The sequence below is a fragment of the Narcine bancroftii genome, chromosome 1 (genome assembly GCF_036971445.1).
Source record: "Narcine bancroftii isolate sNarBan1 chromosome 1, sNarBan1.hap1, whole genome shotgun sequence".
NCBI lineage: Eukaryota > Metazoa > Chordata > Chondrichthyes > Torpediniformes > Narcinidae > Narcine > Narcine bancroftii.
In genome coordinates this window covers 107,695,495-107,723,291 of record NC_091469.1, presented here as the reverse complement: position 1 = coordinate 107,723,291, position 27,797 = coordinate 107,695,495, and the positions used below count along the sequence as shown (strand labels likewise).

The 27,797-nt window shown below is 40.8% G+C and overlaps 1 protein-coding gene across 10 annotated transcripts in view; it reads left to right on the top strand.

The window, feature by feature from the left end:
* Window positions 1-27,797, top strand: part of LOC138762269 (histone-lysine N-methyltransferase EHMT1-like) — a 302,471-nt gene that overhangs the window by 229,846 nt on the left and 44,828 nt on the right. For all 10 annotated transcript variants that reach the window (XM_069935973.1, XM_069935979.1, XM_069935988.1 and 7 more), the window contains 7 exons: window positions 586-692; window positions 1,048-1,170; window positions 9,351-9,452; window positions 13,133-13,237; window positions 15,705-15,859; window positions 17,049-17,216; window positions 21,090-21,234. In XM_069935973.1, the coding sequence (XP_069792074.1) occupies window positions 586-692; window positions 1,048-1,170; window positions 9,351-9,452; window positions 13,133-13,237; window positions 15,705-15,859; window positions 17,049-17,216; window positions 21,090-21,234 (905 nt within the window). The remainder of the gene's footprint in view (window positions 1-585; window positions 693-1,047; window positions 1,171-9,350; window positions 9,453-13,132; window positions 13,238-15,704; window positions 15,860-17,048; window positions 17,217-21,089; window positions 21,235-27,797) is intronic.

Sequence of the window (27,797 nt, the reverse complement as noted above, 5' to 3'; positions counted from 1 at the left end):
TATGTATATAATTGTGTGATGTATTACTATTTGATTTACTGTCAAATTAAACTGCAAAGCCATGGAGATTTTCTCAAAACTATTTTCCAACATACAAAATGCTGGAGGAACTCATCAGATCAGGCAGCATCCATGGGAGGCAGTAGAGAGTCAATGCTTCAGGCTGCAATCCTTTATTAGGATTATATTCTGTGGATGCTGCCTGACCCACTGAGTTCTCTCAGCACTTTGTGTTTTTGCACTGTTTTCCAGCATCTGTAGCTCTCTTGTTTACTGTTTTCCAATTCTCTTTTCTCCAGTTGATGGGATTGATCCTTTATCAGAATTATATTCTGCGGATGCTGCCTGACCCACTGAGTTCTCTCAGCACTTTGTGTTTTTGCACTGTTTTCCAGCATCTGTAGCTCTCTTGTTTACTGTTTTCCAATTCTCTTTTCTCCAGTTGATGGGATTGATCCTTTATCAGAATTATATTCTGCGGATGCTGCCTGACCCACTGAGTTCTCTCAGCATTTTGTGTTTTTGCACTGTTTTCCAGCATCTGTAGCTCTCTTGTTTACTGTTTTCCAATTCTCTTTTCTCCAGTTGATGGGATTGATCCTAATTTTAGAGCCGAGCACCAAAATAAGAGGACACCTCTCCATGCAGCTGCTGAAATCGGCCATGTGGAAATTTGTCACATGCTTGTACAGGTTAAAAAATTTTGTTGTTAACAAACTTTTCAAAAGACAAAATTTTATATCTGTTGTTATAATTCTACAGTAAAAGTCACGATATTCCAGCACGAAGAATAAACAAATCTTTAAATCTCTGACAGTTCACTAATAATGACATTTGGTACTTTGGAAGAGATGATGATTTCTTGATCTGAGTCCTTGCTGTCCAAAATATTTTGCTTTGAAAATATTAGTAGATATTAATTTCATTGGTTGTTATTTTAATGAAGAGAAGCATCCAGTTATATCTGGATGATCACCTGACTTGCTGGGAAATTAATTAGATGTTTTAGATTTGAGTATTTTTAAATACAGTTGATCTCTTTTACAGGCTGGTGCTAATCTAGATACCTGTGACGATGATCAGAGAACCCCACTGATGGAAGCAGCTGAGAACAACCAGCTTGAAACAGTAAAATACCTCTTGAAGGCTGGTGCACTGGGAGATCACAAGGTTGGATTGATAGCAGCAAGTAGCAAATTTGCAACATTAATTACAATGTAGAAACTTCTGTGTTTCTTTCCTCATGTTGAAGATTTCATCATTGTTTTTTCACCCTGAACTTCAGGATGATGTGTTCAAACAAAAGGTGTTGAAACAGACAGGTAGAAGCATCAGGGTAGAAGAAGAGATAGGGTGTGGAAGTCTCTTTCATGGATGTGAAATAAGTTTGAAGAGACTTTTTTCCACAGTTTGCGAATGAAATGTGCAATCCATTTTTTCCCTTATTCTGAAAGGCCAGGAGATGTTTATCGGTAGAAGTAGATGTATTGATGGTACAATATGTGATTCCCCTTCTGATTATGGAGTGAAAGAAAGCAAGAAATGCTGGATTAAGGAAACCTTACTTATGATGGATATTCAAATTCTGGTCATGGAAAAAAGGGAGGTGTATGTTGGGTTCAAGCAAATCCCTTGAATATAAATGATTCAGGAGTAAACTTAAGGAGGAAATTTGGAGAGGAGAAAGAGAATAGGAGATAGGTTTGTCAGATAAGGTAAAAGAGAACTTTAAAAGATTGTACAAGTATATCAAGAGCAAAATGATAACTAGAAAGAACATAGAAATGTAGAGTACAGGCCCTCAGGCCCACAGTGTTATGCCGACTTACTCTAACAACTGTCTAGAATTTCCCATTTGCATAACTAACCTTCCATTTTTGTCATTTCTATGTACCTATCTCATAATCTCTTAAAAGATCCTGTTGCACCTGCCTCCAGCATCATGTGAAAAAATGCCTCTTGCATCCCTTTGTATTTGTTCCTGAGCACCTTAAATCTATGCCTCTGGCTAGCCACACAGTCAGTGCCTCTCATCATCTTGTATAGCTCTAATCAGATCATCCCTCATCATCTGTCACAAATTTCACTCAACTTTTTGCCAAGGCATGCTTTCTAATCCAGGCAACATTCTTGTAAATCCCTGTAATATTTGTCTTATAGAGGACAATGTTAGAACATCATTCAAGGGGGTGAACTGTCGCAAGATGTCAGGTGCTGACGGCATACCTGGTAGGGTCCTGAAAATGTGCACCAATCAACCAGCCGGAGTATTCAGGGACATTTTCAACCTCTCATTGTTGTAGTCAGAAGTCCCACCTGCTTCAAATAGGCATCAATCATCTCGGTGCCCAAGAAGAATAGTGTGAGTTGACTCAATGACTATCACCCAGTAACATTAACTTCTACTGTGATGAAATGCTTTAAGATGCTGCTCATGGCCAGAATTAACATGTACCTAAGCAAAGATTTGGACCCACTGCAATTCACCTATCATCACAATCGCTCCACAGTTCGGCCTTCAGAGCTGGTCAAGAGGCTCAAAACTCTAAGCCTCTATACCCTACATTGCAACTGCATCCTTGGCTTTCTCATAGGAAGACCACAGTCAGTACAAATTGGAAACAATGTCTCCTCCTCACTGATTATCAACACGGGTGTTCCCCAAGGATATGTGCTTAACTCCATGCTCTACTCATTATACTCCCATGACTGTGTGGCCAGGCACAATTCCAGAAAGTTGTTAACTCATCCTGCGACTTCACAGGCATCAAACTTCACTCTATCGAGGACATCTACATGAGCTGCTGTCTTAAAAAAGCAGCCTCTATCCTCAAAGACCCCCACCACCCAGGCCTTGCCCTCTTCACTTTGCTCCCATCGGGGAAAAGGTACAGGAGCCTAAAGATGAGCACTCAGTGACACAGGGACAGCTTCTTCCCCGCTGCCATCAGATTCCTGAATAATCAATGAACCAAAGACACGGCCTCACTTTTCGTGCATTATTATTTTTATTTTTATTTTATATTATTGTTGTCAGATGGTTTGCACCGTGATGTTGCCGCAAAACATCGAATTTCATGACTTGTTCATGACAGTAAATTCTAATTCTGATTCTGAAATCTGCTCTGCACTCTCCCTGAAACATCCACATCTTTCCTGTAATGAGGTGACCGGACTTGAACACAATATTCCAAGTGGAGTCTAATAAGGGTTTTGTATAGCTGCAACATTACCCCATGGCTCTTGAACTTGACCCCATGATTAATGAAGGCCAATGCACCTTCTTAACAACACTACCTGCACAGCAGCTTTGTGTCCTATGGACAAGAACCCCAAGATCTCTTAGTTCATCTGCTACTCAGAGGCCTCCCATTAGCATTGTATTCTGCCTTCATATTTGATCGACAGAATGAACCACTTCATAATTTTTTGGGTGAAACTCCAACTGCTACTTTTCAGCCCAGCTTTACATCCTATCAATGTCCCTTAACATCTGATAACTCCCCAGACTATCCACACAGCACCCACTTTCATGTCATCTGCAAACTTACCATCCTGCTACTTCCTCATCTAGGTCAGCGTTTAATACCATTATATACTCCAGAGGCTTGTGGACAAGTTGTCCTTGCTGGGACTCAACATCTCTCTCTATAACTGGGTTGGTAGCAGAACATTGAGCACCATCATGTTGAACACTGGTGAACCTCAGGGCTGTATGCTCAGTTGCTCTTGTTCATGCTGCTGACCCTCGACTATAAGGCCAGATTCAGTGCCAACAGTCATCAAGTTTGCAAATAACTCAAGAGTAGTTGGCCTCATCAGCAACAAAGCTGAGTTGTATAACAGAGAAGAGGTGAAAAATCTTGTGAAATGGTGCAAGAGTAACAACTTGAGTCAACAGGGCAAGACAAAGGAGATGATTGTGGACTTGAGGAGCACTAGTGACAACCACCCTCCACAACACATTAATAGCTCAGTAGTGGAGAGAGTAGAGAGCACCAAGTTCCTCTGTCCATTTAAGAAATGACCTCTCCTAGGCACACAACTTTTCACTTGTCAAGAAGGTGCAACAGTGACTACACTTACTGAAAAGACAAGGCCTCTGGACATCATCCTGTCAACTTTCTACAGGAGTTGTACCAGGTATGACAGTGTTGGACAGTTGCTGTAGAGCATTGGATAGGTCAATACACAGGACCATAAGAGCAGCAGAGAGGATCACTGAGGTCACCCCTCCCCTATACCACCTCCAGAATCAACGTGACTTACCGGGATTGTTGTGTAAAGAGGGCTCGTAAAATCGATGAGAACCCCTACCATCCCGCATGTGGCATCTTGCAGGGAAAGAGATATAGGAATATCAGAGCCAGAACCACCAGGCTGAAAAACAGTTGCTTTCCACAGTCAGTGAGACTGCTGAATGACTGAAGAACTGGTCATACAAACCCCCACCCCCCTTCCCCGTGACTACTATTTATTTAACAATAATATTTATTTATTTTCATATTTTTATAATGTGTTATGCATATGTTTGTTTCGTTGGGTTGTACTTGCACAATTGGATGATAAATAAACTTGAACATAAAAATCACAAAGAGGAAGAGTCCCAGAACAGATCCATACAGTACACTTCTGGTCATCGTCCTCCATGCAGAATACAAACCATCTCTAACCACCCTCTGCCTTCTCTGGGCAAGTCAATTCTGTAACCACAAAGCAAGGCCTCCTTGATTTCATGTCTCATACTTTCTGAATGAGCCTTGCATGGGGAGCCTTATTAAATTCCCTATGAAATCCATAATCACTACATTATCAGACCTTTACAAAGTGCTCGCCCTGAAACATTGGTTATATCCTTTTGCTTCCCATGGATGCTGTGAGATCTGCTGAGTTTCTACAGCACTTTTGTGTACTGTACTGCAAACACAGACTGCAGATCATCCTGTTTTACTGCACACATCTACTGCTCTACCTTCATCAATGCTTTTTATTGTATCCTCAAAGAATTCAGTCAGGCTCATAAGAAGACCATCCCTTGTCAAAGCCATGCTGACGATCCCTAATCATATTATGCCTCTAAATACTTGTAAATCCTGTCTCTCAGGATCTCCGATAGCTTGTCCAACACTGCAGTAAGACTCCCTGGTCTATAATTTCCATTCTTAAACAGGGGAGATATATTTCTAATCCTCCAGTACTTATCCTGTCCTCAGTGGTGATGCGAAGATCATCTCCAGTGGCTTAGCAATCTCCTCCCTCACTTCCAACAGTAGCCTTGGGTCTACCTGGTCCTTGGAACTTGGGCTTTTCAAAAGCTCCAACACTTCCTCTCTCTTAATGTCAATATGCTCAAGCGTTTCAATTCCCAAGGTCCTTTTCTCTGGTGAATACTGAAGCAAAATATTTATTAAGGATCTCCGCTACCTGCAATTCCATGCACTCATTTATTCAAGAAGGGAAATAGAGGTAATCTAGGAAAATATAGAACAGTGGTTCTCAACCTTTTTTCTTTTCTATGCCATCGGTGCTCTGTGATCAGTAAAGTGGTATGTGAGTGGGAAGGGAAGGTTGAGAATCACTGCACTAGACCCAGTTGTTACTAAAATATTTTGCTTGAGAAAAATTGTCATTTGCCCATTTCCTTTGGAGTTATGAAATCGTGCACATAATGAGTCAATTAGGAACAATTAAAACAGTGGTTTTCAAACTTTTTCTTGACAACATACCACCTTAAGCAATCCCTTACTAATCAGGGAGCACCGATGGCATAGGAAATACTTAAAGTCATATGTGAGTGGAAAGAAAAAGGTTGAGAACCACTGTTATAGAACTTCATGACTGTGGTAGAAAAGCTCTTGGAGAGAAGAATTAGGAAATGGGCCAACATTTCAGTGTGGCATTGTGCAGATCATGTCTGACAAACTTAGTTTCTTGAAGAGATAACAAAGGTGGTTAATGAGGGTAGTGGATGTTGTTTACTTGGACTTTAGTATTTGACAAGGTCCCTCATGGTAAACCTATCTGGAAGAAAAAATGCATGTGATTCACAGTAAACTGATGGTTTAGATTCAGAGTTGAATTGCCCATAGAAGATGGAGGCTGGTGATGGAAGAGTGTTATTCTGGCTGGAGGTCTGTTCTGCAGGGATCGGTTATGGGACCCATGTTGTTTGTGATGTGTATAAATGTCTTGGATGAATAAATAGGTAGGCGGCTTAGAAAGTTTGCAGATGACACAAAGATTGGTGGGGTTGAGGACAGTAGACACCCAATAAAAGATGCAGCAAGATATAGCTCAGTTATAGATATGGGCAGAGAAATGGAAGATGGCATTTAATCTGAGCACGTCTAAAGGGAAAGTATATAGTTTAATGGCTGTAAACCTAATAGCATTCATGTGCAGATGGGCCGAGTGGTCTAAGTGCGTAGCTCCCTGAAAATTGCTACGTAAATAGATAGGGTGGTAAAGAAGGCAACTGGTTGATTGTTTTCATTGGTCGGTTGGTTGAGTACAAGAGCAAGGAAGTTATCTTGCAGTGAAATAAAATGTGTAATTTTCGTTGCCCAATTAAAGAAAGCACATGGAAGGAATGAGATGTAAGCATAAGTTGGATAAACTCTGGAGCATCAGAGGCTGAGGGGAGGCCTGATAAAGGCTTATGAAATTATCAGAGGCCTGGATAGAGTGGGCAGTCAGAACCTTTATCCCTGTGTAAAAACGTAACATACTAGAGGGTATACATTTGAGATGAGAGGGAGAAAGTTTAAAAGAAATGTGCAGGGTAAGCTTTTCTCTTACACAGGTGGCTGGAATGGAGTGCCAGGGATAGTGGTGGTTGCAAATACAAGAATAGATCTGAAAATTTTATGAGATAGCCATGAATATGAGGGGATAGGTGGAAGAGGTTGAGTTTAATTTGGAACCATGTTCGGCGCAGACATCATGGGCTGAATGGCCTGTTCTTTTGCTCTGCGTGTAAAATGATCATTGAATAATTTTCTACTTTGTTTTCTCCAAGTAAACAAAACGGAACTCCATGAGTCAGTCATCATGAAATGTAAAAAATCTGCTCTGAACTTTACCAAACATTAATCTGATACATGTGCCATAATGACCAAATATACTAAGAGGTCACAGGATGCAGATTTTTTTTTGTTAGCATGGTAGATTTGAGAGGTCTCCTATAAGTCACCAATAATCAACCTGCATTTGGTCCATATCCCTTTAAACCTTTCCGATCCATGTACATGACAAAATGTCTTTCAAACATTGTAATTCAACCTCTTGCACTCCAGTAAGAAAAGTTCCAATCTCTTGTCTCCCTTAATAATTCAAGCCCTGCAGTCCCAGTAACATTCTTGTGATTTTTTTTTCCTGCATTCGTTCTAGCTTAATGATATCCAATCTTAAGCAAGGCAACCAGAACTGCACACAATACTCAAAATGTCTTGTACAGATGTAACCCGACACCCAATTTTTGAATTCAGTGCCCTGACCGATGAGGGCAAACATACCAAATGCCCTTTTCACCACCCTGTTGCCCTATGCCCCTGCTTTTAGGGCATGATATACCAGTACTTGCAGTCTCTCTTGTACAACACTTGCAGGCCCTTGTCTTTTACTGTGTATGCCCTGCCCTGGTTTAACTTCCCAGAGTACATCAATTCTTTCTTGAGGAAGTTAAATTCCATCTACCATTCCTTTGCCTACTTTTCCTGTTCACCTAATCTTATTGTAATCTGAGATAACCACCCACTGTTCTCCACTCCACCAAACCTTATTAATCATGCCAACTGTATTCTCATTCCAAATTGTAAGTATAAATCACAAACACTGCACCCATCACTGATCCCTCTGGGACACCATTGGTCATTGGCCTCTAATTTGAATAAGCTCCCTTGAGTCATCGCTCAACTGGATCCCATGGGATCTCATCTTCTGGACCAGTCTACCATGTGGAGCATTGTGAAAGGTTTTGTTAAATACCATGTGGAAAATGTTTACCACATGTCTTTGTCAATCCCACACACAAAACCATAGTAAACTATTGCTAATCATTGTTTGCTTTTCCAAACTTGGGCAAATCCTGTCCCTCAGAGTCACCTTCCAGTACTTTCCCACCACTGAAGCAACCCACTGGCTTGCACTTCACACGGGGTTGGTGATGATACAAAAATTCTGCCAGGGTACCAGCAATTTTTCTTCTCAAGCTTACCACCATACCCTCTGTATTTGAATGTGCTTTACCCGCACAGCCTTTCTAATCTGGTGTGATTCAAGGCATTGTCTATTTCCCTCAGTTTGCATGACCTCAATGGAAATATTACAAGAATTATTCTTTTAAGACCACATATCAATAGAACCTGTTCTCTCACTGGTTATGTTTTGACTTTTAATATGCATGTACAATCTCTTAGTATTCTCCTTTACCTTGTATGCCAAAGCCATCTTATGTCTTCAAATTTCAGATTTATCATCAGTACATACATTACATCTCATACAACTCTGAGATTCTTTTTCAGCAGGCGAGGCAGAATTGCCACTTATTGGTAATGCAATAAAAAACTGTACACTGCGTATGCCCTCGTAAGATTAATACTACGTCGCTTACAAGGGATTAGCTTGATCCCTGCTATCTGTGCCTGATATATGACCAGTGCCTCGATATCCTTTGGGCCCTCCTGGGTTCCCTAATCTTGCTAACTTTGCCATTCATTCCAGTAGAAACATGATCCATCTGAATGCTATTGAATTTGATCCCAAACCTCACAATTACCTTAGTTTTTTTTCAGTCTCAGATAAAGGAGACCCATTTCTGTAGATCTGTGCATTTCAAAGTTTCACTGTGGAGATGACTTCTGTGCAATCCTGAAGATTATTCAGTCAAAATCAAGGCCAATGGTTCTTAACCTTTTTCTTTTCTTTCCACTCACATTTCACTTTAAGTAATCCCTATGCCATTGATGCTCTCTGATTAGTAAGGAATTGCTTAAGATGGGAAGGGAAGCTTGAGAATCACTGCTCTTGACCCAATTGTTACTGAAATATTTTGCTTGAGAAAAATTATCATTAGTCCATTTTCTTTGGAGTTATGAAACCATGCACATAACGAGTCAATTAGGTGCAATTAAAACAGTGGTTTTCAAACTTTTTCTTTACACCCACATACCACCTTAAGCAATCCCTTACTAATCAGAGAGCACCAGTGGCATAGGGAATACTTAAAGAGGTATGTGAGTGGAAAGAAAAATGTTGAGAACCACTCATCTAGGCAATAACATTTGTGGACATTTTTCTACCTACCAATTGTTAATCACCCTTATACTTGTTAATATGAGATTTTTTTTTAGGATGTTGAAGGTTCAACTTGCCTTCATTTGGCTGCTAAGAAGGGACATTATGACGTGGTTGTACATCTTCTGTCCACAGGATTGATTGATGTGAACTGTCAGGTGAGTTAGATAACTAAGTTGCAGAAAGCTAATGTCACATCTGCAATTAACCAGTTTGTCAAATGTAATTGGATGTTATTTGAGATATAATCACATGACCAGACCCCTCACAACATCCTGCCTCACATTCCTACCATTGGTCCAACCTCCAGGAGCATTGCCTTTCTGTGCAAGTAGGAAAGGGAACTGGGTCTCTTTCCAAATTTGACTTATCTCAACTGCAACTGAGGATGTTTTTTCAGCATTTTGAATAGAGTCACGGAATCGTACATTATGGAAATATGCCCTTCAGCCCAACCGGACTACACTGACCAAAATGTCCTACCCACACTTGTCCCACCTGCAAAAGTTTTCCCCATACCCCTCTCAATCCATCCTATCCATGTATCTGATCAAATGTTCCTTAAACATTGTCTCCACCACCTTCTCCAGCAGCCCATTCCATATACCCACCACCACCTGTATTTTTAAATTACCATTTTAATTCCTGTTAAATTTCCCTTACCTTAAACCTATGACATCTGGTTATCAGATTCAAGATTCCTTTATTGTCATGTAATAAAATAGGTGTAATATTACATAAAATCTGCTTTAGTCTGTCATAATATAGATAGATTTGCCATCAGATTAAATTGCCAGGTACCTCTTACAGACAAAGAGAAACAAAAGAGAATCCCCTGGAGTCACTCATTGAGTGCCTATGGATTCACCTCCAGTGCTCCCACAGACTCTGCAGCTGCACAGACTTCAGTCCAAACCATTGGCAACCCAAGTTCCAGATCCCACACGATCAGAAAACATTCAGTGCATTCGATATACCCTCTTGCCTCCCGGTTCCAATACTTGGTGTCCCTTCACCCAGTCTCGAACCGGTCCCCGGCAGTTTGTAGCCTATGTGGGTTCCTCGCCTCGAATTACCAATAGCCCACTGTGTATGTGATCTTCAGCCACAAAGCCCCTCGCTGGTCCGTTGCTGTGGTCATCGCCCCATAGGGTTGGCTCTGCTTCTTGTCAAATGGAGGGTGGTCTCCCTGTTTTCTGGTGTCCGGCACCAGTCCTCTGCTCCCCTGGAGTCTGTAGCCCCTCGAGCTGCTGCTGAACACAGGCACCACCATCTTGGGCCCCGACCCCACAGTTGCAGGTTTTTAAAAATAAACTAGTTGGCTCTTTTAATAGGCCATGTAAAGTCTGTATGAAGCCATCGATAGTTGGACTTAGGGGTAGAAACTTGCAAAGGAGCACTGTGTCTCCTCACATCGCTGTCTGCGGGTCCGCACCAGCAGTAGTGTTGCTGCAGCTCCAGTAATGCCACCATTTTTTTCCTACTCTTGGCAAAAGGCTCTGCATTTACCCAGTCTATTCCTTATGACTTTTTACACCTCTATGAAATCCTCTTTGCTCCAAGGAATAAAGGCCTAGCCTGCTCAATCTCTCCTTTTTGCTCAGGCCTTCAATTCCTGGCAACATCCTCTTCACCCTCTCTATCTTGACAGCATCTTTCCTGTAGCATGGTGACCAGAACAGAACACAATACTCAAAATGGGGTCTTAACAACATCATGTACAACCGCAACAGGACCTCCCAACTTCTATCGTCAATACTTCTGCTGATGAAGGTCAATGTGCTAAAAGGCCCTTCGACTATTCTATGCACCTGTGACACCATTTTTAATGTAGTATGTACCTGTAATTCTGATATACAAGAATCCTCAGATCCCTACCATTCACTGCATAACTTCTACCCAAGTTAAATCTCCCCAAAATGGATCCAGCACATGACCAGATACTGACCAGGCCTCCAGTCCTAAAAACAATTTCCTCCATCACCCTCTGCTTTCTTCCATGAAGAAAATTTTTTATCCATTCAGCAATCTTTCCTTGAATTTCATGCAATCTAACTTTCCAGAGCAGCTTACCATGGTGGAACCTTATTCTTGGCTGAAATCCATATTTACAACCTCTACAATTCTGCCCTCATCACCCTTGATTATATCTGTACCAAATTCCATCAGATTTGTGAGACATGACCTCCCATTTAAAAAACCATCCTGGTAATCCCCTATCAGCCCTTGTCCATCTGAGTGCATGTATAACATACAGGCTCTTTGGCCCACGATGTTATGCTGACCTACCAAAAAAAATGGAACCCTCCTTACCTCATAACCCTCTATTTTTCTTTCATTCATGTGCCTGTCTAAGAGTCTCTTAAATGTCCCTGTTATTCTAGCCTCCACCACCGAACCTGGCAATGTCTTCCAGGCACCCACAACTCTGTGTGTAAAAATAAACTTAACCCTGATATCTCCCCACAACTTTCCTCCCATCACTTTCTAGAGATGTCCTCTGGTGTTTGGAACTCCCACCTTGGGAAAGGTAGTTGACTGTCGACCTTATCTATGCCTCTCATATTCTTGGAGACCTCTAGTAAGTCACCTCGCCAAAGAGAAGTCTCAGCTCTGGTAACCTTGCCTTGTAAAATATATTTTCTAATCCAGGCAACATCCTGGTAAATTACCTCTACACCCTCTCCTTAGCTTCGACATCCTTCCCGTAATGAGGTGACCAGAAATGAACACAATATTCTAAGTGTGGTCTCATCAGAGATTTATAGAGCTGTAACCTTCCCGCAAAATACTCTCCAGTAATTTACTTACCACAGATGTTAAACGCAGTGACCTGTTGTTCCCAGGCTGTTCTCTCCAGCATTTCTTGAATATTGGCACTACGTTTGCCACCCACCAGTCTTCCTACACATCACCTAAACTTAATGATGACTCAAATCTCAGCCAGTGCGCCAGCAATTTCCTCTCTAGTTTCCCAGTGTTCTTGGATATATCTGATCAGGCCCAAAGATTTGTCTACCTTCATACACATCAGGACATTCAGCACTTCCTCCACCATAATACTGACTGTTGTCAGAACATTACGATTGATTGTTTCAAGTTCCCGAGTCCTCATGTTTTTCTCCACAGTGAAAATGGAGAAGTATTCGTTGAGAATCTTGCCCATCTCCTACTACAGCTATGCATAGAGTTAACCACATGGATTCCTGAGGTGTCCGCCTCTTTCTTTTATTTGCTCATAAAATCTATTTTTTTAAATTTTATTTATTACCTGTATCAATACCAAACAAATGTTTAATTATATATAAATAACATAATATTATTCAATACAAGATTATAAAAAAATATTTTATATTTTTCTTTTGAGTTAATCTTGAATGTTATCTTACCTTGTCCCCACTTTGCCTTGCTGATTTATTTTTTTTAGTTTGCTCCTCAGTTCCACACAGACTTAAAAACTCAAATTGAGATAAAATATCAGTAAATTTGCTTAAATGTCTGATTTTTAAATAATTTTTGGTGATTTTATTGAGTTTCGAGATGCAGTAGTCTATGTCTTGGCCCTTGGGTGAAGCTAGGATTAAGCTATTAATCTCGATTGAGAGATGTCATCTAAAAATCACTGCCGTTTGGTGAGAAATAAAAACTGTAAAAACCCAGGAAGCATTAATTTTACCTAAAATTCAGTACTAATGTTTAATGCAGTACCACATCTTTGTGTAACAGATGCTGGAAATCAGAATTTAAAAAACAAAAGGCTGGATTTTCTCAGCAAGTCATGAAGTTTATTGCTCGTTCTTGTTTCATTTGTGAATTACCATTTTTATTCTTTGGACAGGACGATGGTGGTTGGACATCCATGATTTGGGCCACAGAGTATAAGCATATAGATATTGTAAAGTTACTGCTGTCAAAAGGAGCTGATATCAACATTAGGGACAATGTAAGTTTCTTAATCTCCTGGGCATAAAGACACTTAATGGTGTGAATCTGAAAAAGTACTTGGTTAACATTTTGGATGTTATGATGAACAAAAGAGTTTCTAACTTGCTGCTTTCTTGTTATATCCTAATTACCTGTTGAAATTTTGCAGAAGAGAAGAAAATGAAACAAAAATATTTTAATAATATTCCAATCAAAAATCTTGATCATAAGGATAACTTTTACTGGGATAAACTCCTGTTACTACATATCTTTTCACAAATGGACATTAATTTGTAAGATTTGGTTGTATTTGGCATTGATTGACGATGCGTAGTTGAACATGATAGTCTGCAGTTGAAAGCAATACTAGAGAAACAGCATCAATAGGAAGTAAAGGATAACCAACTTTTCGAGCCTGAGCTTTTCATCAAGCTATGAGAAAAAAGTAGACAAATGTCTGAATTAATAAGGAGGGAGAGAGGGAGGGAGGAGCAAGGGGAAGAGCACAGGCTAACAGATAAGGTGGATATAATCAATAGAATTCAGTGAGGGAAGCGAAGATAGCTACAGTTAATACAGTGATAATGTAATCTACCTTTATTTTTCAGTTGTAATGAATCCATTAGACTCAGTGTGGTCTATACATCAATACAAAACTTATAGATAGTTATTTATTCCAAGAATTTTAACTGTCATTGTCGAGACGTATTGGACGAAGGGAAGATTTATTGTTTCTTTGGTTGATTTTATCAGCTCAAACTCTGCCGCTGAAAATTATATTGTTTTTAGCAAATATCGTTTTCCTTGTTGCTGGGTGTCAATACAGCACAGTTCACATTTAAATTATTTTGTCCGGGAAGAACAAATTCCTCAACTTTGGCATTTTAGTACTGAGTAGGAAACACTTGCAAAAATCCTTTCCCTCATATTTCCATCCTTTCCTAAATGGCAAACTTTGTCCCTGCAAAGTCATGGTCAGAACTTTCATCATTAAAGTGCTTTTAGTTTTCTAATGGTAATGTTATCATGTTGAATTTTACATAAATGCAACAGTTGCTGTTGTTCTGAAATATCAAACCTTGTGTTTTCCTCAAAAATGTTATGATGTCGACAGACATTTTCCATAAACTGAACAACTCCCACAGTTACCTTGACCACACTGCTTCACATCCTCTCCCCTGTAGGGATTCTGTTCCTTTCTCACAATTCCTCCTCTTCAGTCACATCTGCTCCAAGACAAAGTCCTGCATGTGAGATCATCCAAGATGTCCTCCTTTTTCAAAATTGCGGCTTCCCCTCCATAACTATTGAACTGCATCTCCTTGATTTTCTTTGCATCTGCCTGGCAACCTCTGCCCCCAAACACACCAAGGACAAGATTTCTTTTGTCCTCACCTACCACCCCACCAGCCTCCATATCTACACATCAATCTCTGCAATTTCCTCCACCTATGACGTGATTCCATCATGACACATCTTCCCTTTCCTCTTCTCTCCTCTCTGCATTCCACAGGAACAGCTCCTCCATCCAGTCATCCCTTCTCACCAATTGCCACCTTGGTACTTACATTTGTGACCTCAGAAAATGCTTCATTGTGCCCACACCTCTATTCTCGCCATCAGTTGAGGCCCTAAATAGTCCTTCCAAGTGAAGAAACGCTTCACTTGTGAATCTACAGGGGTTATCTGTTGCAAATGATGCTCCCATTGTGGTCTTCTCTACATTAGAGAGCCTGGACGCAGCCTGAGACATTGCTTCTTGAGTACCTTCGCTGTTTCTGCTGTAATAGCAAGGATCTCCCAATGGCAACCCATTTCAGTTTACCTCTTCAGTCCCATAGTGGCACATCTTTCCATGGTCTTTTGCACTGTCCACTTGAGTCCACCCACAAAGTGGAGGAGCAACACCTCTGGGCATCGACTTTGGTTGCATTAGCCCTCCCACGTCTCTCTCTCTCTATCCATTTGTCTCCTTTCCTACAGCTCCCCTACCCTTGTCTCTCTCTCTCTCTCTCTCTCTCTCTCTCTCTCTCTCTCTCTCTCTCTCTCTCTCTCTCTCATTTTATTCCAGTATATGTCTACCTTTTGCTCATATTTGATGAAGGACTCAAGCCCAAAATGTTGCTTTGTAAAATGTGCTGAGTGACCTGCTGAGTTTCTCCAACAATTTTGTGTATTTTCTACAATCACAGCGTCTGCAGACTTCTTTGTTTCACCCTATCTGATCACAAAAATTGCTTTTAAAGCTAATTTCATTTCTCGATTTATTTAACTTACGCGATGGTTTTCATTACTTTTAAGCTAGTACCCTTTTGGCCAATCCCTAATGACCATGACATCAGACAGCAGTTAATTGCAAATGTTTGAATGGATTTTTTTGACAAAAGTTGCAAAATAATTAAATTTGTCATTCTATTCAAAAATTCTCTGAAGTTGGGACAGAGTTTAAACTTTGAAAGTGTTCTCTTCTGATTTTCATTGCACAGGAAGAGAATATTTGTTTACATTGGGCAGCTTTCTCAGGTTGTGTGGATATTGCGGACATATTCTTGAATGCAAGGTGTGATCTAACTGCAGTGAATATGCACGGTGACTCTCCTCTACATATTGCATCAAGGGAAAATCATTACGAATGCGTTGTGTGAGTATTGTGTCAGATTCTTTTATCTGTCACTGCTAGTTATGCAAATGAACTTTTGTGAAATCTGAAAATTCTTAATTTTTTCAAATAATTTATCAGGCCAAGTTTCTGTGTATCAGAAAAGCTAAATTATTTTGCCTTCTCCACATATTAGGGCCTAAAGCATGACACTATCCTCACAAGCACTGAGCTGCCCACACTTCAGAATCAGAATTTATTGTCATGAACATGTGTCATGAAATTTGTTTTGTGGCAGCATTACAGGTGCAAAAATTGCTATAAATTACATTTTGAAAAATAAATTAGTGCAAAAGAAGAGAAAAAGTGAGGTGGTGTCTGTGGTTCATTGTCCATTCATAAATCTGATGGCGGAGGGGAAGAATGTGTTTTTGTAACATTGGTGTTAGTCTTCAGGCTCCTGCACCTCTTCCGGATGGTAGCAGTGAGAAGAGGGCATGGCCTGAGTGATGAGGGTCCTTGAGGATAGAGGTAGCCTTCGTGAGACACTGCCTCTCGAAGATGTCCTTAATGGAGTGAAGATTGATGCCCATGATGGTGCTGGCCAGGTTCACAACTCTCTCTCACCTCTTCCTGATCTGTGCATTGGTTTGTCCAAACCAGACAGCAATGCAACCCCCATAATGTAGCTATCATTGGCTCCAAATGATTCTTAAGATAGACAGATATCAGTTCTTCCATGTGTGAATCCCTGCAATAATATAATGCACCACTACTTTGATGGAGCAGTCAGATAAGTTGCAGTTGTTTCACTAATAAGTTCATTTTTTTAAAAATAAAACTGATATATGGATGCAGCTGGACTTGTTTCATTTCCTTAATTTATCCTTATCAAATAAGTTCTTTTGTTTTTTGCATTATTTTTTCAGTCATAGTACATGGTACAGAAGAACGTCCTTCGGCCCAACTCAGCCTTGCTGACCAAGCTGTCAATCAGAGCTGGTCAGTTTGAAAATATGCAGAATGTTGTCGAGCACTTTTTCCAAACTGGTGGAATAGCTCTGAATTTTGTACAAATTCAACAATAAACCAGATGTGGTCATATAATTTATAAACATTGATTTGTAGCGAGACAATACCAGTTCTATGAAAACTGAAAATATGCTTGAACAATTGAAATGTATTTTTGGGACATTCGAACATTAAACCTGGTTGTAATTATGTACTTTAGGCTTTTCCTTTCACGTGGTGCTGATGTTAATATTAAGAACAAGGAAGGCGAGACTCCGCTTGAATGTTCAAGCTTGAATTCGCAAGTCTGGGTCGCACTACAGGTGAACAAAAAACTGAAGCAAGCATCCGCCAATAAGATTACACAGGCTGAGAAAATAGTTAGTAGGTATGACATCGAAAATTTGCCTTTTCCTGCTTTCATTTTCATGAAATATTTTAACGTGAATATATTTGAATTTTCTGCTTGATGGACCACCGTTTTTAGGTTCAAAGTTTCTTTTAGAGTGAAGTAATCATACATGAAAAATGTAACATTCATAATATACTTTAACTTTTGGGTGATGGAAGGCAGACAAAAGAGTTACCATTACTTCAGAGTCACTGATGTTCACTGATTTGCCTCCAGCCCTTGCGCAGTAGCACAAACTCCTGTTCCACAAACTCCTGTTCCACAAACTCCTGTTCCACAAACTCCTGTTCCACAGACTCCTGTTCCACAAACTCCTGTTCCATTCATCAGCAGCCTTAGCTCTGGATCCAAATCTCTGATTCGATCAAGAAGCTTTCAACGCCTAAAGCTCTTCAGGGGCCCTTGCCCTCAGCACCCTCTTGAATTCCAGTTCTGGTGCCTGGTTTCCATGAGCCAGACTACCAAGCCCCCCGACTACCAAGTCTCCAGAACGCGTCACCAGCAGCCAAAGTCTGTGTGGGTCCAAGGACCGTAAGTTGCCTGCAGCCTGTGTGGGTCCCTATGGACATCCAACTAAATGAATTTGTTTTGAACATTGACAATAATTATTACAGCAATTAAACTGATGTTAGTTCTCAGCTGGCAATTTTGGACAACCCTACAAAATGTATTAAATATGAAAAATGGGCTATGAAGGGATAAGATTCTACAGTTTATTACGGGTTTGATCTTTCATAATATTCACAGTATTGCCCTTGGACGAGAGCGAGAGGGTCTTGTAAACAAAACCATTTTCACAGCAGAACGGTTAGAACTTATCTGTCCACAAAAATGGTAATGAATGTTCCCCCACCATCCTCACTTTGTAGCTATTTTTATTTTCTTGTTGAGAGTACTTTTGTATGTTCTGAAGCATGTGGCTGAATCATACAAAGAAGAAACTTCTCAGGTTTAGTCCTTGAATCAGAATTTATTGTTATGAAGAAGTCACAAAATGTATTGTTTTGCAGCAGTATCACAGTGCAAACATTCATATAAAACACCTTATCAAAAAATAAATGAAAATAGTGCATGAAAAGTGAGGCTTTGGTTCACTGATCATTTAGGAATCTGATGGCAGTGGGGAAGAAGATGTCCTTGTGCCGCTGTTTGCTTGTTTCTAGATTCCTGTACCTTTATCCTGATGGTAGCAGAGTGAAGAGGACATGGCCTGGATGGTGGGGGTCCGTGAGGAAAGAAACTGTTTTTGTAAAACACCGCCTCTTGTAGATGTCCTCGATGGACTGAAGTTTGGTGCCCGTGATGTTACAGGCCGAGTTAACAACCCTCTGGGGTTTTTTTCTTGTCCTGATCATTGACACTTCCTTACCAGAAAGTGAAGCCACTATCCAGAATGCTCTCCACAGTACACCTTTAGAAATTTTCAAGTCTTCAATGGCACACTGAATCTCTTCAAATACCTCACGAAGTACAGTACATTTCCACTTATCCAAAAACTGTTCTACTGAAATTTTTGAATATCGGAAAATTTTTCGGCTGAGACAAGTTGGAAGAAGTTGAATTTTTTTTTTAAAAATTGCAGTACTGAGAGATTGAAAATGTCCTTGCACACTTCGGCACCTTGCCAGGTACACTGTTAGGCCTGCCGCCTTGTGAGGGTTCACCTTCATGAATGATGTTCTGACGTTGACCCCAGAGACAGTTATCACAGGGTCCTCAGCCTTTACAGGGATTCTCGTAGGTACTGTATGGTTCTTCTCAAAGTGGGCATAGAGGTGTTCAGATCAGGAAGTGAAGCATACATCACCCTCGCTTTATAGGCTGTAATGGCCTGCACTCCCTGTCGTAGCTTGTGTCTATCTGTCTCTGTCTCTAGCTTCCTCCAGAATTGCCACTTTGTTTCAAAGACAGCCTTCATCAGGTCATATGTGGGACCCCCTGCCTTAAACGTCCTTATCTTGGTGCTGCCTTTTTTTCTTTTCAATCCAGGATAGATTTTTAAAATTTTTTTTAGACATAGCACTACAACAAGCAAATTCGGCCCTGTGAGTCCTTGCCGCCCAATTTACACCCCATTAACCTACACCCCAGTACGTTTTTGAAGGGTGGAAGGAAACCAGAGCCCCTGGATAAAACCCACACAGACGTGGGGAGAATGTATAAACTCCTTACAGACTGCGTGGGATTCGTACTTGGGTCCAGTCATGATCGCTGGCACTCTAAAGGTGTTGCGCTAACCACTACACCTACCGTGCCTCAGATTAGAATCACTCCTCTGTGCTGTTCAACAATGAAATTCACCTTGACAAAGCAGGTAGCAAAATATTACCAGGGTTTATAAATCTTTCCCAGCATCAGCCTACTGTACCTTGTTTTCTCTCACCAGAATTACTTTAACCAGTAAAGTGAGAATTCTGATCCACATTTCTCATTTATACAAATTGGATGACTGTCACAAAACACATCTGATTTTCAACTAAAATTAATATAATGGAAGAAAACAGACATGTTTAGTGGCAGAAATCTGTAAAAATAGCAATGCTGCCAGAGCTGCTGTGGCAACAGCGCTGGTGTGGACCCTGGAAGAGTGGGGGGCAGAGTATCAGTTGCCCAGACCATCTATCAAAGTACATGCTTTAAACAGTCTGTTGAAGGAGCCAGCGGTGTTTTTATTTAAAATCCTGCGACTATGGGATTTTGGCCCAAGATAGCAGCGCATGTGTACAGTAGCAGCCACAAACGTTTGCAGACTTCGGGAGAGCAGCGGATTGGTGCAGGGCACCAATAAAGGGGAGAATGCCTCCTCATTGAGGAGAAGCAGAGGAGATTACCCCCAAGGACAGTGACCATGGTGATGGATCAGAGAAGGGCTCCACAGCTGAAGGACACACAGAGGCAGCAGGGAGCTGCAGGTGAGGAACCAATACAGGCCGCGGGCTGTGTGAGTCAAAGGACTGACACCAGGCTGCAGGCTGCTGGAAACTGTCTCATGCAAACCAGGTATTGGAACCAGGATTCCAGAGGCTGCTGAGGGAAAGGAGGGCTCCTGTAGGGCCATGGGCGCTGAAGGCTTCCACATCATGTTGGAAGTTTGGATACGGGCTTGGGTTTGAACTGAACTGGAGTTTGTGAAGCTGTTGGAGTGCTGGAGGCAAATTCACAGACACTCGGTTGCTCTGAGGGATTCTCTTTTGATTCTCTTTCGCTGACTGTAAAGGCCACCAGGCAACACTAATGGTAAATCTTTTCCTTGTTGTAGACTTAAGGAAATTTCATGTAATAGTATATTTATGTGTTATTATATGACAATAAATAGTATCTGATCAAAAATAACAACTGGCAATGGTTATCACCTTAGTGTGCATCCATGGAAAGTGAAGGAATTAACATTTTCAGGACAAAATTCTCCATCGGGCATTTTTTGTAGAGCATTCACATCTGCTCAATTTTTCTCTCATGCATTAATATTGTTTAAAGTTTACATCTTTTTTTCATTTTCAGAGCAATGAAAATGAATTTTTTCTTAAAAGTTCTTAAAATTGCTTTAATAATTATAATTATGTCCACAAAATGTCTTTCTGCTTTATTGAATATTTATAATTGTAAACAAAGACAAATATTAACTCGAGCAGCTCAAGTGAAGCTTTTAAATAATTTTCAATATTAGATGAAAATTCCACTATATTTATACGATACAGTTTCCACACCCGTGTACAGTAAGTTTTTGTATTCCAAAGCTGCATTGTCATACTTTTCAGATAGACACACCTTTTAGAACTTGATTATTCATTTTCTCCTGGTTTGAGTTCTGTTGATTGTAAAAACAATTACATTTTAATCCTCATGCAGAGATATCGGGAGAGGATATGAGCATGTACCAATTCCATGTGTCAATGGAGTGGATGATGAACCTTTTCCAAATGACTATAAATATGTTTCCCAAAATTGTGTAACTTCTCCCATGAACATTGACAGGAACATCACCCATCTGCAGGTATGTTGAAAGGAAGATGAATTTCTGCAAAACTCACGATAAAATGTGGTATTCCTGTGACATGCCAAGCAATTGTGGAGCTTAAATGTCATTCAAGAACTTGTTTTATCAACTGCAAGGCAGTAGTTCAGTTACCGTTAGATTAAACTAAAGTTAATAGAAATCTGAATTAGCTGCAGAATATCAAGCCTTTCTGAGTTTTATTCCTCAACTGTGACATGTGACATAGCCTGCCATTTTTTAGACTGGCTTACACGAGACTTCCTTCAATCTATGGTTGATTCAATATCTTGAGGGTACTGAAGTATGGGCAATAGAATTTGTATTTTCATATTTAATATTGATTTAAGAAAGACAAAAATAATGGAGAACTTTAAAATTAATCAGCTTCTTTTAACAAGGCAAATCAAATTGTTGGAGGAACTGTAGGTGAAGCAGCATCTGGAGAGAAAGGGATAGTTGACATTTTGGGTTGAGATCGCATCAAACCTGTAACATCTCCACGGCACAATTCAGTGTTCTGCACAGAGTATCTCAAACGAGATAAAATTTGACCACCGAGAGAAACACGATAGGCTGAAGACGCTATGATTGTAATAAAAACACCGAAATGCTGGAGGAACTCAATGGTCTATCCAGCATCTATAGAAATCAAAGATATATTGCCAACATGTCGGGGCTGAGCCCTTCTTCGAGGAAAAATCAGAAAAGGCAGAAGCAGGAAATATCAGAAAGCCTCAGAATTCAAACAATGGGAGATGAGTCCAGACCAACGACCAGTACCTGTTAACGTTCAATAGCGTTTTTAGCATTGGATCCTCACTGTCAGCTTGCTCTTTATCAACATGTAACACAGTTAAGCAACTGTGATCAATGATTCCCACTTTAAATACCCAACGCCTTTCCTTCCTCATGCCGTAAACAAGAATAAAACATGCATTCCCATAACACCTTTAACTTTGCAAAATGCATCTCAAGACAAAAGAAAGATGATGTTAAGGCATTTAATAAGATATCAACCAGAATGTTTTCTCATAGAGGAAAATTTTATGGAGCATCTTAAAATCAAGAAATTTCATCAGGCATAGCTGTTTTGAGGAGCATTTCTGGGACCTAATTCCTTAACATCTCAAAGGAAGGAGGGGCTGAGTCCAGGGTACTTGTGAGGATTGTATAAAACTGTGAGAACTGTAGACTAAAGGGGATTGTATTATTAGGGAGGCAGTGGGGCAAAACCATGGAAAGATTTGAAGGAGAATTTTTAATTATTGTTTAACCCTAAGTCTCATGTGGGTCAAAATCAGTGAAGGATGAACATGATTTTTTACACCAGAGTCTTGGATGACATCAAGTTTACAGAAACCCCTTTTCCACTGGCAGCCCAGTTACTTGGCTGTACCCTTTGTGCCATTTCCACCAGGCCACTCTTAACTGGGACACAACTCATCTTTGAGATTGGAAATGGGTGACTTTCTGCTGTCCCTTTTCCACTGGTTTTATTAGCACATCAGCATCAGCTGATGCCGGGGATATGTGTAGGGGTCAAGGTGTTTAATTCCCAGCGTGAAATTACATCATTTGACAATGGTGTGCTGACAGTTTTCTTTTTCCACTGGACCCTCTCCCAGTTAATTCCTGAGACAAGGTGCCAGTGGAAAAGGGGCTAGAGTATATTTTATGGAAGGTAGATGAAGGGCAGAGTCTAGGATGTACTCAGCACCTGAATAATCCCCTTACATGCTCATGACTGTGGAGTCAACTGCTGCTCCAACTTCATCGATAAATTTCTCAGTTGGAGGACAGATCCCAAGTAATGGCATTTTCAGGAAGGAGGTAGAGAATCTTGTCATGTGGTATCAGGATACAACCTCTCAATGCCAGCAAAATTAAAGAAATGGTGCTGAAGTGGAGATAGTGAAGGTCTTCACATTTTTAGCAATAAATATTGGCAATAACTTGTCCTGGTCCAACCATGTTAATGCTATGGCCAAGGAAGCACCAAAGCCTCTACTTCGTCAGGATTTCCAAAAGAAATACAGCAAGCCCCTTTATTGTGTTGAACGCATCACAGCTTGGTACAGGAATTGTTCTTCTCAAGACTGCAAGAAGCTGTAAGGAATTGTGAATGGAGAACACAAACCAACCTCTCCACCCTCCACTGTTCTTCACTTTCCACTTCCTCAGAAAAGGAGCTAAATTATTAAAGCATGCATTCTATCCTGATCATGCATTCTTCTGCCCAAATGGGAGCTTGAAAATACACACTTCCAGATTCAAGGACTGTTTCTTTCCTGCTGTGTCAGACTCTTGAATGGACCCCTCAGAGATTATGTTTTGCACTGCTCAACTCTCTTCTTTCCCCTGCACTTTTGTCTTATGTGACACAATACCCTTTGATTTATTTACCTTGCAACGTTGTTGGACTACCTGTTGTACAATGTTGAGCTTGACTTGCCTGGAGAGCATGCAAAATAACGTTTTTCATTCATCTCAAGTTCCAGTTTATTTATCATCCAATTAGAACAAGACAACCCCACAAAACAGTGATCTCTGGGTTCACGGTGTAAAAATAATGCGAACATGGATGCAGACATAACCCACATACAGATAATTTATACATATATACAGATACACAGAATCTATATACATTTCTTATATACATATATTATAATTAAATACTATTAAATAGTAGAGTCATGGGGAGTTGTATTAACATTTCAGCAGCCATTCATAAGTCTCCCTGACCGTGGGAAGAAGCTATACCTCAGCCTGGTGGTTCTGGCTCCAATATAGTAGTTGGAAGATGTGTGTGCAATGACAGAAGTCCTCACAGATATTGTGAGCCCTTGTTAAACTGTTATCCGGGTAAATAACATCGATAGTGGAGAGGAAGACATCAGTGATATTCTGTTGTTTTTATGGTCCTCTGGATTGACCTCTGATCAGATGGTCTGCAGCAACTACCACAAGGTGATACAGCTGGCCTGGATGCTCTTGATAGAGGTCCTCTAGAAAGTTGACAGAATGGTGGCTGGTAGCCTTGCTCACGTTTACCTTCTAAGGAAGTGCAGTCGCTGTTGCATCTTCCTATCACGAGAGGAGATGTTATGTTTCCAGGATAGGTCTTGAGAGAAAGAGAGAGAGAGATATCTCAGTCCATGTGACAGTAAACAATTAGATTCAATTGATTATGCCACTTTCATTACTTGGACTGAGACAAGGCCGAGCATCAGGCAATATTATAGGATTGGAAGTAGCCTCTTGATGGCACAGGAGTTGTAACTTCAATATGGTATCCAATTTTCCAAAAATCTTGGATTTTGGATCATTTTTAGCAAGTGGGGAAGGAGTCTGTGGTCAGAGAACCATAGAACACTGCAGGACAGAAACAGCTGTTCAGTCCCTCCAGTCTGTGCTGAACTATTACTCTCTCCAGTCCCACTGTCTTCCACGTGGACCATATCCCTCTTTTCCCCTCCCATCCACGTACCAGACCAAATTTAAATATTCCGGGATTTCTCTGCTTTAGGTGTGGTAGAATTGGAGGAGTAAGGGAGGGGGGGGGGGGGGGAGGGTGTGGCATTACTTGTCAAGGAGGATATTACAGTGGTACTGAGGAGGGAGGCAGTATGGGTAGAATTAAAAAATAAAAGACGGGAGGTTACTGTTATAGGGGTGTATTATAGACCACCAAATGGGGAGAAGGAACTAGAAGACCAAATGTGTAGGGAAATAGCTGAGATGTGCAGTAAGCACAGGGTTGTGTGGTTGGGGATTTTAATTTTCCCATTTTGGGAGATGCAGTCAATGAGTGGGCAGGATGGATTAGAGTTTGTAAAATGTGTGCAGGATTGCTTTTTGCATCAATATGTTGAGGTGCCTACCAGAGAGGGGGCAATGTTAGATCTACTGTTGGGAAATGGAATAGGGCAGGTGACAGAGGTTTGTGTTGAGGAGCACTTCGGATCCAGTGATCATAGTACCATAAGTTTCAGCTTAATTATGGAAAAGGATAAGAAATGAGAAGCGATTTGCGGGGAGTAGTTTGGGCTGATCTTTTTTCTGGGAAGAACGTTGAGGAGAATTGGAGAGTATTTATAGGTGAGATAGTGAGCGTGCAGAATCTATATGTTCCTGTCAGGACAAAAGGCAAGGCCAAATATTCAAGGGAGCCATGGTTTTCTAGAGAGGTTAGGAAATTGGTTTGGGATAAGAGGGAGGCCTACGTTAAATACAAGAAGCAGAGGATGGATGAGCTATTTGAACGTTACATGGATTGTATAAAGAACTTTAAGAGGGAAATTAGAAAGGGAAAAAGTAGGTATGAGGGGGCTATAGCAAATAGGGTGAAAGCAAATCCAAAAGGTTTTTACAAATATGTCAACAGCAAAAGGAAAGTTAAGGATAGAATAGGTCCACTGGAAAATCAGAGTGGAGGAATGTCTGAGGAACCATATGAGATGGGGGAGATATTGAACAAATTCTTCTCATCAGTGTTCACGAGGGAAAGGGATGTTGAATTTTGTGGGATAGGTGAGGCAAATGGGTTAGTTATGGAAGAGATAAGAATTAGTAAAGAGGGGATTTTAGATCTGGGGAATATAAAGGTAGATAAGTCTCCTGGTCCTGATGGGATTTTCCCCAGCACCTTAAGGGAGGTAAGGAAGTAAATAGTGGAGGCTCTAAAGGTGATTTTTCAACGGTCACTGGAGGAGGGTATGGGGCCGCAGGATTGGTGGGTTGAAAACGTGGTTCCGTTGTTTAAAAAGGGCACAAGGTATAGGCCAAGCAATTATCAGCCAGTAAGTTTGACATCGGTGGTGGGGAAACTAATGGTAGGAATTCTTAGGGATAATATGTATAAATATCTGGAAAGGCAGGGATTGATCAGGGTCACCCAACATGGGTTTGTGAGGGGAAAGTCGTGTTTGATGAATCTTGTTAAATTTTTTTGAAGAGGTGACCAAAAAGGTTGATGAAGGTAGAGCAGTTGATGTGGTCTATTTGGATTTTAGTAAAGCTTTTGATAAGGTTCCACATGAAATGTTAGTGAGGAAGGTTCAGTCTCTAGGGATTAATATAGAGATAGTCAAACGGGTTCAGAGGTGGCTGGAAGATAGGCACCAGAGAGTCATGGTGTCTGTCAGGATGGAGGCCGGTGACGAGTGGTGTGCCTCAGGGATCGGTGTTGGGTCCTTTGTTGTTCGTCATTTATATTAATGATTTGGATGACGGGGTGGTAAATTGGGTGAGTGAATATGTGGACGATACCAAAATAGGAGGAGTTGTGGATAGTGAGGAGGGTTTTCATGGACTACAGAAGTATTTGGACAGTTTGGAAAAGTGGGCTGAAAGGTGGCAGATGGAGTTTAATGTAGATAAGTGTGAGGTGCTTCATTTTGGGAGGAATAACCAAAATAGGTCGTATGCAGTGAAAGGGAAGGCATTGAGGAATACAGAGGAACAGAGGGATCTTGGAATAATGGTTCAGCGTTCTTTGAAGGTGGATTCCCATGTAGATAGGGTGGTGAAGAAGGCTTTTGGTAAGCTGGCCTTTATAAATCATAGCATAGAGTATAGGAGCTGGAGAGTGATGCTGAGACTGTTTAAGGCATTGGTGAGATTAGGTTTGGAGTATTGTGTGCAGTTCTAGTCGGAGAAAGATTGAGTAGACTGGGACTTTATTCATTGGAGCACAGAAGATTGAGAGGGGATTTGATAGAGGTATTTAAAATTATGAAGGAACTAGATAGAGTAGATGTGAATAGGCTCTTTCCCCTGAGGATAGGGGAGATTGGAACAAGGGGTCATAAGCTAAGGGTTAGGGGGCAAAACTTCAGGAGTAATTAATATAAGAGGATGCTTCTTCACTCAGAGAGTGGTGGCTGAGTGGAATGATCTTCCAGAAGAGGTAGATGCGGCAGGGACAATTCTGTCATTTAAGAGGAGGTTAGATGAGTACATGGATGTGAGGGGGTTGGAGGGTTATAGGCAAGGGAGTGGATAGGTGGAACTAGTAGAGTGTCACATAGATCGGTGCAGACTAGAAGGGCCGATATGGCCTGTTTCCGTACTGTAAATTGTTATATGTTATATGGTTAAATTTCAAAATTAAGTTTGCATTCTCCAATTCAGTTGGCAGCTCATTCCACATTCTAAGTGAAAAAATTCCCTCGAATGTTCCCTCTAAACTTCTTCGTTTTCAACCTTAACCCATGTCCTCTCGTTTTTATCTCACCTAATCTCACTGGAAAATCCTTCTCCACTATATACTCTTGTAAAAGTTGAATTTTGTAGACGATTTTTTAAAACATATATATGGGATCGACTATTAAATGGACTATTAAATGGATATTGCTTTCAACCACGTTAAGTATCTGCATCATCAGAAGCGTCAGGAGCTCAGATGGGTGGGCAGCTGGTGAGACCATGGTTGAGGTATCAGGAGCTCCGATGGACAGGTGGCCGGGACCGGATGGTAAGTCCTCGATGGAGGCGTCGGGAGCTCCGATGAGCAGACAGCCGGGGCTGAAGCATGAATTAGCGACTGTGGTGGCCAGGGC